This window comes from Musa acuminata, chromosome BXJ3-3 (assembly GCF_036884655.1).
Source record: "Musa acuminata AAA Group cultivar baxijiao chromosome BXJ3-3, Cavendish_Baxijiao_AAA, whole genome shotgun sequence".
Classification (NCBI taxonomy): Eukaryota; Viridiplantae; Streptophyta; class Magnoliopsida; order Zingiberales; family Musaceae; genus Musa; species Musa acuminata.
Genome location: NC_088351.1, coordinates 10040381 through 10054478, shown reverse-complemented (window position 1 = coordinate 10054478; position 14098 = coordinate 10040381). Strand labels below are relative to the sequence as shown.

At 35.7% G+C, this 14098-nt stretch overlaps 1 protein-coding gene across 1 annotated transcript; it reads left to right on the top strand.

Annotated features, from left to right (window-relative positions):
• Positions 1 to 1536: 1536 nt before the first annotated feature.
• LOC135633680 (alanine--tRNA ligase-like) lies at positions 1537 to 12956 on the top strand. The gene is made up of 22 exons (XM_065143442.1): positions 1537 to 2044; positions 2548 to 2688; positions 4155 to 4301; positions 4411 to 4563; positions 4654 to 4783; positions 5377 to 5473; positions 6385 to 6505; positions 7223 to 7282; positions 7687 to 7737; positions 7871 to 7966; positions 8218 to 8319; positions 8651 to 8773; positions 10097 to 10240; positions 10322 to 10393; positions 10480 to 10555; positions 10627 to 10769; positions 10893 to 11001; positions 11078 to 11265; positions 11788 to 11877; positions 12018 to 12200; positions 12360 to 12536; positions 12630 to 12956. Exons 1-22 carry the CDS (start codon positions 1547 to 1549, stop codon positions 12699 to 12701), a joined length of 2973 nt encoding a protein of 990 aa, XP_064999514.1. The 5' UTR covers positions 1537 to 1546; the 3' UTR covers positions 12702 to 12956.
• Positions 12957 to 14098: the final 1142 nt, after the last annotated feature.

The window sequence follows — 14098 nt, the reverse complement described above, 5'->3', positions numbered from 1 at the left end:
TCAAGGGCCCAATTGCCCCAAGATTAAGCTAATGGGATCACCTCCCATTTTCATGCTTAATCATCATGCTAACTACGATTAACTCTAAGACAACTTCTGCAGCTTTGCTCCGATGCGTCAATCGCTTCTTCCGGCGAGTTTCCGGCCAACTTCCGTCGATCATCCGATAAACCCTCGGTGATCCTTCTGCGGACATACGGCATACTCCTGGACTTTGCGACGATCCACTTGGCGAGTTCCGACGAGCTTCGCTTGGCAAGCTTCTGGACTTCTCGGATCTGTTCTCTCTGAACCTCCGACGACCGTCCGAACTTCCGTCGAACTCTCGAACTCCCAACGTGATCATGATCTTGACTCCGGCGCAACACCTGCTGCTTGTGTTACTCTCATCGTAGTTAATCCTGCACACTTATCTCAACACATAGATTAGATAACAAATGACAATTGACTTCATTATCAAAATCCGAGATTCAACAGCCAAAACTTCGTTTAGTTAGACACGCGACGTGTGTTACCCGTTGGATCTTACCACATTCATTTTTCAGTTGATAAGTGTGTCGGGAGATAAGGGATAGTTTAGGAGACAAACACATCCCAAACTATCCCTTACTCAAAAATCCATTCGTCAATTAGGTATGCCACGTGGCATATAAATATAAGAGGAATATCCCTTGTTAAAAATATTTAATATTTTTATAATTGATGATTATTACAAATAAATATTATATAAAGTGATATATTCGAATATATTTTCATTTCAGACTTACTAAATTAAGAATAATTTTTTTTGCTATTTATTACGATGCACATATACTAACTTTACCATCGAATGAGTAACTTTTATAACAGGAAACCCAAGTAAGATCTGAAATTTGTTTTATCAACCAAATTGTTCCTTTCACCTATCTATTTTCTCTCTTGGACATGATCACATTTGGAAAATAAGATATATCAAATCATCTTAGGCGATCAAAATAAAAGCTTAGCTTATGAAAACAAGTTATTTATTTGATAATAATACATGCTTCCAGCTTTATCAGGGTCGGTATTAAAGGGACTCACTCTTATGCACGTTCATCATCAATATAAAATAAGAAACCCAGTCTCGTTTATCGCCAATAAAAATGAAGAATCGACTCTTGCTATTCCATGGTCCAAATAGGGAACATATTCCCAACAAAGATCTCTCGATTAATCTAATCATCACTATATCAGTGTGACGAACAGCTGACATCTAAAATATGTTAGAAAGATGTTATAATTAGAAAGTAATGCTGATTTGATCTAAGAATCATATTGTTCCTGTTATCATGTGATGCGCGACAGGGCAACAGCATCTTCGAAACGGTCGTTATAACGGCAAACTAATTAGGGTTTCGAAAAGAACCTGCGATCGCTAGAGATCCAACGGTTTGTAGCAGTGATTGATCTCGCTGTTCGACCAATCTTAGCCGTCCACAGCGCGACGGACGGAACCGTTTCATTGTGCTCCTTTCCCTTTTCTCCCGATTTAATATAAATATCCTTCGACGGCAGTCGTTGGAGCATGGTCTTCTTCGCCATTCTCCAGCCGCTCCGCTACCGAGTCTTCCCTAGGGCTAGGGTTAGCGCCTCGGTCTTCTCCACCGCTACCTTCGTCCCCAAGCAGGCGGTGAAGATGGCCAACGAGGCGACACCGGTGGAGTGGCCGGCGACCAAGGTGAGGGAAACCTTCTTCCGCTTTTTCGAGGGCAAGGAGCACGTCGACTGGCGGTCGAGCCCCGTGGTTCCCCTCGATGATCCCACCCTTCTCTTCGCCAACGCGGGAATGAACCAGTTCAAGCCGATCTTTCTTGGGACCGTGAACCCCACGACGCCACTTGGCCGGCTCAGGCGAGCGTATAACACCCAAAAGTGCATCCGCGCCGGAGGGAAGCACAACGATCTTGACGATGTCGGGAAGGATACCTACCACCATACGTTCTTTGAGATGCTCGGCAATTGGTCGTTCGGTGATTACTTTAAGGCTGAGGCCATCACTTGGGCCTGGGAACTCCTCACCGAGGTCCTAAACCACATCTAGATTCAAGTTCCTTTCTTGTTTCTTAACGTAACTTCTTCATTCTTTTTTGTCGTTAAAAGTATTTCTTTCTTAGTCTCCATGTCACTGTGGAAAAGACTTGCATCTTTTGACCTAATCTGGGTTTTTGGTATGTAGCTTAACATATTATTAGTCACGCCCAATACAGAGATCTGTGTTCTTTTTTTCCTTTCGTTTTTCTAGAAGTTACGCAATTGTTTGATTTCCAGTATTATTGAACAAGATATGCAAGCAGTTGGAGTCAGATCTGAGTATTGGTTCTAGAAGTCCATAGTACAGCGTCAATAGACACTGGATGATAAAAGATGCAACTTTTACTTTGTGAAGAGACAGTTAGGTTAATTACTATATACAAGTAACACAAGACATTCTCGATATTATTTTATCATTGTGTCAGTTGTCAATCATGTGGAGCGTTTTTATCTTGTTCGTCAGCTGACAATTGTTATTTGCTTATCAATCTGCAGGTGTATGAATTGCCTAAAGACAGGATTTATGCTACTTATTTTGGTGGTGATGAGAAGTTAGGCCTTCCAGCTGATAATGAAGCTAGAGATATATGGCTAAGATTTTTGGAGCCTCAACGAGTGCTGCCTTTTGGTTGCAAGGTAATATATGTAAAATTGCAAGTGATATTGCACAATATGGCATTAAAGTCACTTAGACATATAAAATAATATGCATTATGTTGCAGCATTTTTCAAAAAGTTCTGCCTTTCTTCTGGAGGAAAACGAAAATCATCTTTAATTTGTATGAAGTAGATGTAAAAAAAAGAAGATTTTGATAGCATTTCATGAGATTTTGTGGGCTTCCCACTAATGTCAGCCATCTAAAGCTACCACAATTAAGGCAAATTTATGCAAAGCTAGAAATGATTGTTGTGGAAAAAATCCTATAGCTTTTAGTTTACTCTCATGCAATTTGGGATCATTCATCTTAAATTTTCTGTAGACTTGCGAATATTGGTGGTGGTTAAAGTTGCTCTGTTGGTTGCTTAGGCTGGCACGCTGGCTATAAACATGCCTTGAGATGTCTAGACAGTCCTTACATGGACCATCATGTATACCATATGTATTTATGAATGCAAAGTATCCATTTTATAGGGTGATCGCGTTGAGGGGGATGAAAATAAAAGGCACGTGACATTTTGTATTCTTGGGTTGAGGGGAAAAATAAAAAGATGACTTGTGACAGTTTTTTATTATCTTATTTTAATTGATCTAACTAGTTTTTTCAAGTTATAATAAACCATTAATGCATTTCTGAGTGTCAATTTTACTTCTAGGAGAGTCAAATACATCAAAATCAACCCGAAATTGCATGAGACTCAGTGTGTATGTCAATACATATATATGTATATATGTATGCATATGAATAGGTAGTTTAAGAAAATTATGTGAGTTTCTTTTTTGATATGTAAGCTGAGCTATTACACCTGGGCTTTGGGAAAATTTCACTGCTTGGAGTTGCTTAAGAAGTCTCATGACTAATTTGAGAAAAGTTTGGAAGAAGCGGAAATGACGATTTTGCTACAGTTCCTAAATATTCATTTTAAAGGTATACATGCGTGGAACAGCTGATGGAACCTAATTCTCCAAACTAACAAAGATGAAATCAATGGTGGAAGCTGACAAGAATGTTCAAATGGGTTATACATTTGTCTTGATTGGCTGGCATAAAATTGATCTGGGATGTGTTTTAAGTTAATGGGCGACACTTTGGTAAATGCTGATAAGTTCCAGCAGACTACCAAAAATGATGCACATGTAAAATATAATATGCTGACAGTTTATGGAGTTGAAGCACATACACATCACTGTTTTGGTTGTGACTTTAAAGTCTCTTTTGCAGAATATGTTTTTTATTCTTGTTATTGATCATGCTCATCACTGTTCATATCAACTTTTTGTTAGTTTTTATTTTTTCAGTACATTTTTGCTACCTGAATATTGTTTAGAATCCTTTTAGCTTCTGGACATGCTGTCTATACTGCAAGCAGACATATTATGCTCATTAAAGAAAAAAACAGTTCTTGCATATTTTTGTCTCAGTGTTTCTTTGCATGTTTAACAGGACAACTTCTGGGAGATGGGTGATACTGGCCCTTGTGGACCTTGCACGGAAATTCATTTTGATCGCCTTGGCAATCGTGATGCAGCTTCCTTGGTCAATAATGATGATCCTACTTGCATTGAGATCTGGAACCTTGTGTTTATTCAGGTATGAAATTGGATATTCCTGTCCCTTTTTGCTTAAGTTTTTCATGTTCTTGTCTTTTGTACAGAGATTTGTCTTGAGTTCATGGTATTTATTGCTACTTCTTTTGCAGTTTAACAGGGAAAGTGATGGTAGTTTAAGGTCCTTACCGGCGAAACATGTTGATACAGGGTTGGGTTTTGAAAGATTGACTTCGATTCTTCAGAATAAAATGAGCAACTATGATACAGATGTATTCTTGCCCATATTTGATGCTATTCAACAAGTATGTTTTCAATTAATCAGATATTGTTGATGGGTTCTGAAGTGCATGATATGTTTTCTTGAGGAGATTTCCCTGTTGTTGTTGTGGCAGGTAACAGGGGCTCTGCCATACTCTGGCAAGGTTGGGGCAGATGATGTGGACAAAGTTGACATGGCTTACAGAGTGGTCGCTGATCACATAAGAACTCTTTCTTTTGCCATTGCTGATGGTTCCCGTCCTGGTAAATGTCTTGATTTGTTTTTTGTGCGATGCATACAAAATGCCAATGATTCTATGGACTTAATTTAATCACTTTGTTGCTTGAACTGAGCCAGCCAAAACTCATGACTGGGTCACTGTTCACACTAGTGGCCTTTAGTTGTTGAATATTATGCTATTTACAGAGATATTTGTTGCAAGTCTTATTCTTATTTACGATAACTCTTTCCCAAAGTTTCATAATATGATTTATGATTTTAATTCCTCTATAATATGTTTAATTTGTTTATAATCGTTTCATGTTTAATATTGTTCTTTATTATTTCTTTAATTTTTAAAATTGTTTGCTTGCTAATTACCATTGGGTGTGTTCATCTGTTACTATGTACTATCTTATAGCATGATGCTAATTTTGCATGCTTATTCCAAACTGTCAGGAGTTTGCATAATCATGAACTAACGTGCATGTCAAATTTCATATCCCACAAAAAATTGAATAGCTTGTGTAGTAAATTTGTCGCTTATGATTGACTTTTATTTAATTTCACATCTAGGTTCTGACTCATGCATCTTCATATCTGTCAAAAATCATATGCCTGAGTACTGAACCTGCAGGTAATGAGGGGCGAGAATATGTTCTTAGACGTATTCTTCGACGAGCTGTACGTTATGGTAGAGAAGTTTTAAAAGCACAAGAAGGATTTTTCAGTGGGTAAGGAAAATGACTTGTTATTTTGAAAGCTGTTTTTAATTTTTATTGGTGAACTGCCTTTTTATGTCTTCTGGGAGTTATCATGTTTTCTCAACGGGTGTATTTGATTGATATTAGAGGGCATACTGGAAAAGGGATGACTGGTTTTGTTGGTATAGTTGGTTTGCAATTGTCAAAATTAGTAAATCTGGAAATGTTGCAAGAATGAAACTGGAAAAGCTGCTGATTATAACATGTAATATGTAGTGGTGACCAGTAGTGATGATTCATAAGTGTCTTAAGGTGAGGGTCTAGCTGAGGATAAGGGTCATCAATTTGATTTAATTGAAGATGTATTGGTAGATTGCTTATGTAGCTGGACAGTGATAATCTTCAAGTATTGTACTTGAAAATTGTCATGGAGGATATTCTTTTGAAAATGATTTTTGATGACTTTGATTTTTCTATATAATAGATAAAGGATGTCACTATCAGGACATAGGAAGTAGGAACTGATTTGAATCTTGTGGAAGTTCCTCCGCATGCAGGCAATTCTTGCTTTAAAGTGTGATCCCTTATCAGAAAGTGATAATTTTGCAAAGGGTGAGCATTTCTTATGCTGATGCCTTTTCTGGACAGGCTACACTTGCAATTTAAATCAATGCTATTGTATATTTGTTGCTTGAGTGTACATTATTAATTCTGTTACCTAGGTTGTGTTTGAAAGTGAGGGTAGATGAACCTTTCCTTAATAATAATGTTAGGATATGCTTGTTAATGTTGTGTTAAAAATGTTGTGCTTTTTCTTCATTTTAAATGCTTCATCATTCAAGAATTGTTACTTATACAGGATATACACATGCATCTATATACACTGAACTTGTTGCCCATGCTTGTTCTTGTGAGTAACCTCAGACTGCAATGATATCTAGTCTTGTAGGGGTTGTCACGAAAGTGATGGGTGATGTATTTCCAGAGCTCAAGCAATATGAATCTAAGATACAAGAGATAATTGCAGATGAGGAAGCAAGTTTTGGAAGGACACTTTTAAAGGTATTTTTGATCTTTTTTGCATATGATCAACATTCTGAGGTGAATGACCTGAGGCTTCTTTTGCAAAATTAAAAAAAGGTCTTAGCACAAGACATTTCTTTTATTGTTTGGGGTTGCAAATCCTAACTGCATGTCATATGTTGAATTTACGATGCTGCATATTAACATTCTTCCTCTGTTTATTTGGGTTAAATTCTCTATGTTGCATGATAACTCTATGCCTCCTGTTAAAACATCAGAGTTTATTTCCACTATGTATATACAAGTCATTTCTTCCAACTTGTTTTACTTTTAACTGCTTGGGATACCATCTTTTGTTGTTGATATTCAGGTATTATCGATTATGTTGTTACTTTTTGGTATGAGAAGGCTATTAAAGAAATAGATGAACTGGCCATCAGGATGAAGCATGGCATGTGATTATCTTGGTTGTTTTTACATGTATATAGTGTATAATGGACATGAATGACATTATCTGGTATTTCTGTTGGAACACATTTGGATATTGGACATTCTGGAGGACCATACTTAGCAAATCACTTTGTGATCAGTTGAAAAAAAAAACTTAATCTATTTTGCTCATCGTCTAATCATACATTAAAAAGCAGTGAGTTTGGAACAGGCAGCAGTTTCGCCACATAAGTGGAAACAAGTGATTTACTCTATTTATTAATAATGGTTATAATTAGAGCTTGATGAAATTATCTTGTTTTTCAGGGAATTGAGAAGTTTAAGAAAGCTGCACAAGATGTTCAGGGCAGCAAAATAAGTGGCCAGGCATGTTTACTACTTTTTATGCCAATAAATTGTTTTATTTGTCCTTTTATGCTGTGAAATCTTATGCAACATTGAGTGAACTGGTTGCAGTCTAATTGGCCATATTCCTAAATCCTAACCTTGTTTTTTCTTTGCCCTTTCTGCTTGCAACGAATTGTTTTTTTGTCCTACCTGAACCTTGTACTTTGCTCCATGTCAGACTTTCTTTTAGCATAGAGGTGTAATATGCAAGTGCAATTTCACATTTTTTTTGCATTTTTGCACCAGATTATCTTTTGTTTTCCTTTGCTTGATTCTTATATTTTTAATATGTCTGTTTGAAATTTTATTAGCTTTTGGTGGTTTGTTTCCATATTCTTTGCACATATCTTACTTACTCTTTGATGAACTTCTTTTGTTTGCAGGAGGCATTTGTTTTGTGGGACACCTATGGTTTTCCTATGGATTTAACTCAGGTAAATTGCTGAATTCACTACCTGGACATTGTTCCTTTAATGTGTCTATCCATGTGTCTTAATATACATCTTTTACTATAATTATCTCTGTGCTTGATTTTTTTTTCTTTGTTTTTATCATCTATTTTTACAGCTAATGGCAGAAGAAAGAGGACTATCAGTCGACGTGGAAGGTTTTAATATTGCCATGGAAGAAGCCAGGCAAAAGGCTAGAACTGCTCGCAGTAAGGTGTGTTCTGCTCTTTTTTTTGTTTTGAAGTCAGATTTTTTAATCACTATAATTACTCTTCTCATACGCTGGGCTGCCCACTTGTTGTTCCTTTCTTTTCTTATTTTGTTGTTTTTCTGTAGGAAGGCTATGATAGGCTATTTGTAGATAATTAATATTTTTGTTACTTTATTGAATTGGATACCATTTTATGGTGTTAGTTTTTGGTATATAGTTTTTTAAAACCATCTGTTGCTTTATATGATTGGCAGGCAGTTGGGGACTCCATTGTGATGGATGCTGATGCTACATCCAAGTTGCATAAGAATGGTGTGCCTACAACAGATGATAGTTACAAGTTTATATGGCACCAGGTTTGTACCTAGAAGAACTTTGAATATTGGAGCAAGCTACTGGTTGGGTGCTGTGCAAACTACATCTTTTCAATATCATTGCAGCTTTTATTCTTGAGAACTATTATCTTAGGATTCTCTATACCTCTTGCATTTTTTTCCAACTTTCCAGTGTCATGAGCAAGATTCTCAATAGTTTATTTCTGTGGTTTGATCTTTCTTTATCACAAGCCCATTTTTTTTATGTCAGCATAGTTTTGTTATTCGGTGGCATGCTCAAATTTAAGTTCTTTATCTGCTAAGCACTATACAAGTTGATTGGAAAGTTAAAGCAGAAATTGTCCTTCAATAGGATCATGAAAGTGTAGTCAAAGCTATATATACTGGTGCGGAGTTCCTAGAGACAGCTTTTGATGGAGTTGACATAGGCATTGTTTTGGAAAGTACAAGTTTCTATGCTGAGCAAGGGGGTCAGGTAATGTGGGCTTCTTGATATATGAAAATCCATTTCTGTTCAAAAATCAAATTTTTTTTGTGACTATATGGACTTCTTAATTTATGAAAATCCATTTCTGTTTAAAAATCAAAACTTGTGACTATAAATTTACTTGGTGTATGGTTCTGTACTTTGTTTTTTGCTGAGGTTGTTTCTTGGCGTAACCATTTATGTGAAAACTGTAAATATAGAAGGTAATCTGTAGTGGGTACAGAGAATTGAGTTTACTGTAGGTCCTGAGATACTTTTACAGGAGATGTGTGATTCTCTTTTTTTGGGACTTGATCAAAAAATTTTCAGCAATTTCTGTGATAAGACTAATAGGGTTGGACACTTAATCTTAATTTTCTTTTTCTTTTTGGCCACAAATACTACCAGTATATGTATTATTAGCCTTCTGATAACCAGCCATGGACAAGTTTGCATGTGCAGTCAGTGACATGGGAATAGTTTAAGCTAGTTTCTCTATTGCAGTAATGGTTTTCAGGGATGTATGTGTGAGTTACATCTTAATTATGCAGGCATGCCCCCACACACAAATAGGACCATACACAAACATATACCGAATTCAGGAAAGAAGTTAAAAATAGAAACAATGGGGGAAAACATTAGACAGTTGAGATGACACGATTGACTAGTCTTTACAACAATGTTTATGTTATTGTGGTGTGGCTTTCTTTTGCCAGAGTCTTGTCCTCTAGAACAGCATTGTTTTTGTTACTCAGGAAGCCCAGAAATCTGCATGAATGGGCAACGGTAAAGTGTCTAAACAACATACATTCCTTTAATTGTTGCTTTCGAGCTCTTACTGGATGTATAGAATAGTGAAAATTTTCTTTTTCTTTAAAAATTGCTTGTTTGATAATTTATTGTGGCACAAATTACCTTATCTGGTATATATGACATAGATAACTTTAATTGATCACAACATAATATTTTCTATATGGTTATTTGTTTAAAGGTTTTGTGTTTGATATTCCCCTAATATCAAGTATCAACCATTTTATTATATCACAGTTGATCTTGCGTTTCAACTGTAATATAATAACTTTGATCTTATACTAACAGATTATCTAACTCTGAAAGGTTTTTTATATGTTTATTGTGTTTCAGTTGATATTTCATAACTTTGATTGATCACAGCATTATGTTTTCTAATGGTCATTTGTTTAAGCATTATATTGTAATGTTTTCCTCCTAAACATTATAACAAATCCATCTTTTTCTCAGTGTTTTGAGTTCTACTGGCTTCATTCATGTCTTGGGAAAGTAGAATTCTGTCTTACTTTTTTTTCGCATTAGATATATGACACTGGGTCAATTGATGGGTCATTTGGATCATTTCAAGTAAATACTGTTCAAGTATATGGAGGCTTTGTTCTTCATATTGGAACTTTAATTGGGGGGGCCAAAGCATTCTCTGTTGGCGACAAAGTAATATGCAAGGTAAAGTTTTAAAAAATAATGTTTAAATATGTTCTTCTCTAGATTGCCCTGTGTATTGACATTTTTTTCTGTTATTAATAGGTTGACTATGACAGACGTACCTTGATCGCTCCAAACCATACTTGCACTCACATGCTTAATTTCGCACTTAGGGTATTAAACATTTATGATTTTTTATGCCTTGTTTGATTTATTAGCTCATCTTCTAAACACTTATCCTTGTTCTGTCTGAAATTTAGGAAGTGCTTGGGGATCATGTTGATCAGAAGGGTTCAATTGTTCTTCCTGAGAAGTTAAGATTTGATTTCTCACATGGTAATGCTCAACTCTTTTTAATCTTTTTTTGGATGTTTATGGACTCTAATTTATTTGTCAATGTGTATCAGGGAAACCCATCCATCCTGAAGAACTGAGAAAAATTGAGTCCATTGTAAACCAGCAGATTAAAGATGAGTTAAATGTGTATGCAAGTGAAGCGACTCTGGCTGCTGCGAAGCAGATAGTTGGATTGCGAGCAGTATTTGGTGAGGTAAGTGCTTTGGTTTCTCGAATGACATAATCTTAAATGCGCACTTGGTTTCATGAGCAAACTTGTTGGAGTTGATTTCTGACCTAAATGCATTCTCAATTGTGCTCATATTCTTTGACATAGATCTATCCTGATCCTGTGAGGGTTGTGTCAATCGGCCATAAAGTGGAAGACCTTCTACAGGATCCAGACAATAAAGAATGGTTATCCATATCAACAGAATTATGTGGAGGTATGTTTTGAGATATTTCTCCTGAAATTCTTGGTCATTTCCTGTATTCTATAACTTAATGGTTCGTTATTGCCAGGTACTCATATATCAAATACTCGAGAAGCTAAAGCATTTGCCCTTCTATCTGAGGAGGGAATTGCCAAAGGAATCAGAAGAGTAACAGCTGTCACAACTGAATGTGCATTCAAGGCATTGGAGTTGGCTTCCTCTCTTGATGCTGAAATTACTGAATCATCCAAATCAGAAGGAAGCTTGCTGGAGAAGGTACTGTGTATATCTTTGATAAGTACAGTGCATGGTCTTGTCATGTGATAATTTTGTGGCATCTCATATGCTGCCATGGAAATTGCATGTGTTATGTAAACATTGCAAGTCGGCATAGATGATGATACCACTATGGGGATTCTATTGAAACATTATGTATTCTTCAAGATGACAAAATGCTAAGGTGGATCTGAACTTAGCACAGCCTCATTCGTAATAGGATGTAGGCATTGTAGTCCAAGGGTAATGTTGTCAAAATAGTGATATTCGTGTAGAGCTCCACCTTTTTAACAATCCTATTTTTTAATAGGTTTAGATTTCCTTTCAGAAGTTATTGTCCATCCTTCCATATATTTGTTATTATTTCTTCCTATCTTTTGGTGGCAATAGGCTACAACAATCTGCTTAGATGGTACATCATATACATCTAGGACCTAAAACAATAATACTGATGCTTAAATTGTTTAGTTTTGCATTTTTTTTACTCACTTTGATTTTATCTTTCTTTTTTTTTTTTGGCAGAAAGTTGCCACTCTGAAAAGCAAAATTGATGCAGCTGCTATTCCAGCAGCCATAAAAGCAGACCTCAGAGCCAAGATTTCCCAACTGGAGGTATATAACATGTCATTATAAGTTTGTATCCTTCGATTCATCAGAGTAGTTTTTGGTGGGGGAGGCAGTTACTTGTCTTGTGATCTTTCTATGCCACTATGCAAGTAGATCTCATTAACTCTTTTATAACGATTTACCAGGATCGTGTTAGAAAGGCAAAGAAGAAGATTGCTGAGGAAAATATACAGAAAGCAGTCAAAGCAGCAACAGAAGTTGCAAAAGCTGCTGCTTCTGAACGAAAAGCCTTTTGCATCGCACAAGTAGACGTAGGGCTGGATACTGCAGCGGTTCGAGAAGCAGTGTTGAAAGTTTTGGAACTACAGGTCTTTCACCTTTTCATATCTTTTCCTTCACATGCATATGATTGGAAACTTTTGTAATAATTTATTTTAGTGGTGATTCCCCATTTCTTGCTCTCCGTTACTAGTTAGTATGTCATTTTTTTTGTCTTTTTGACATAGATGCTGGTGGTTTTACTATAGGGGTTAGCGGTGATGGTGTTCAGCACAGATGAGACATTGAACAAAGCCGTGGTTTATGCTGGGGTTCCCAACAGTGGATCAAAGACTGGGCTGGCAGTGTTAGAATGGCTAAATGAAGTAATGAAGCCCCTTAAGGGAAAGGGTGGTGGTGGGAAAAACGGCATCGCCCAGGGCCAGGTAAGTTCAGTGATCTGAAAGAAACATCAGATGCTTAAGTAGATTTCATTGACAATGATGTGGAACATGATCAAATATTTGCTCGTCTTGCAGGGGAGCGATGCATCCCGCCTTGAGGAGGCAATGGATGTCGCGGCAAAATTTGCTTCACTGAAGCTGCAATAATAACACATCTGGCATCCATATCAAAGCAACAGAACCAAAATTATTTTCCGTTTGCTTTTCTTGATTGAATCCGAAGCCAAATATGATCTGGCATTATTTGTTGGTAATAATTTATAGTTTGTTTGATGGTGCAAATCCATTCATGGTGACACTGGATGGAAGTTCCCAGTTATAGCTTCCTACAGCAGGGGATTGTATACTCAGCATCTAATTAACTGTTAAATCATCAAACCATGGTGCAGATTTAGCGATTAATTTTTTTTTGACATGGTTAACATTTGTCTCACTTTTGTGATGAGGTAAGTATCATACTTGCTTTCAAGTCTATACAAATTCTTGTGTCATTAGTTTCTTCATCTGATCTTCTTAGGTATTGATTCATACTCACCATTATGCTCTCTGACAGTTCGAATTTGGATCGAAACTGGATTTGTCTATTTTAGCACAATAATATTATATTTATAAAAACTGGATTGGTGAGGAAGACTAGAATCAGGAATTGATAATATTATATTGAGAAGGAGGGTAATTATAGATTATTTTTGTATATACCTAGCATCTCTATTTTTATATTTTAAAAATTATATTAGTATATTTATATTTATAAAATAAAATATTTAAATTTATTTATTCTAATGATGTCGATTTTATCAGTAAAAATATAAAAAAAAAATAATTTTAACATTTCAATTGGTGATGATTGATGATAATATTGTTGGGGTCTACGAGAGTGATGATAAAAAATAAAAGTTCTATATTTGCTAGATGAATAACGAAAGGGTAACTATTGTTGATTTTAGATTTTTGTGATGAATGATTTGAAGAGAATCTTAACACACTTAGACACTTTTAGACACTTTTTGTGATGAGTGGTAAGTATCTTGCTTTCAAATCTATACAATTTCTCTTCAAATAAGTATTGATTCCTACTAACGCGACCTCTATCATCATTATGCTCTCTGACAATTCGAAATTAGTTTATAACGGGATTTTTATCTATTTTAGCACAATAATATTATATTAGGATTAGTGAGGAAGACTAGAATCAGTAATTAATAATATTATATTGGGAAGGAGGGTAATTATAGATTATTTTCTTTATATATCTTTAGCATCTCGATTCTTATATTTTAAAAAATTATATTTGTATATTTATAGTTATGAAAGTAAAATATCTAAATTTATTTATTTTGATTTTAATAATAAAAATATATAATAATAATAATAATTTTAACGTTTTAATTGGTGGTGATGGATGATAATATCGTTGAGGTCTGTAAGTGATTATTGTGAATGAGGAGAGCGACTATAAAAGTAAAGGTTGTTTTGCATTTGCATCGATATGGATAATGAATGACGAAAGGGTCACTCGACATTTACTTCGATTACCGTTTTAT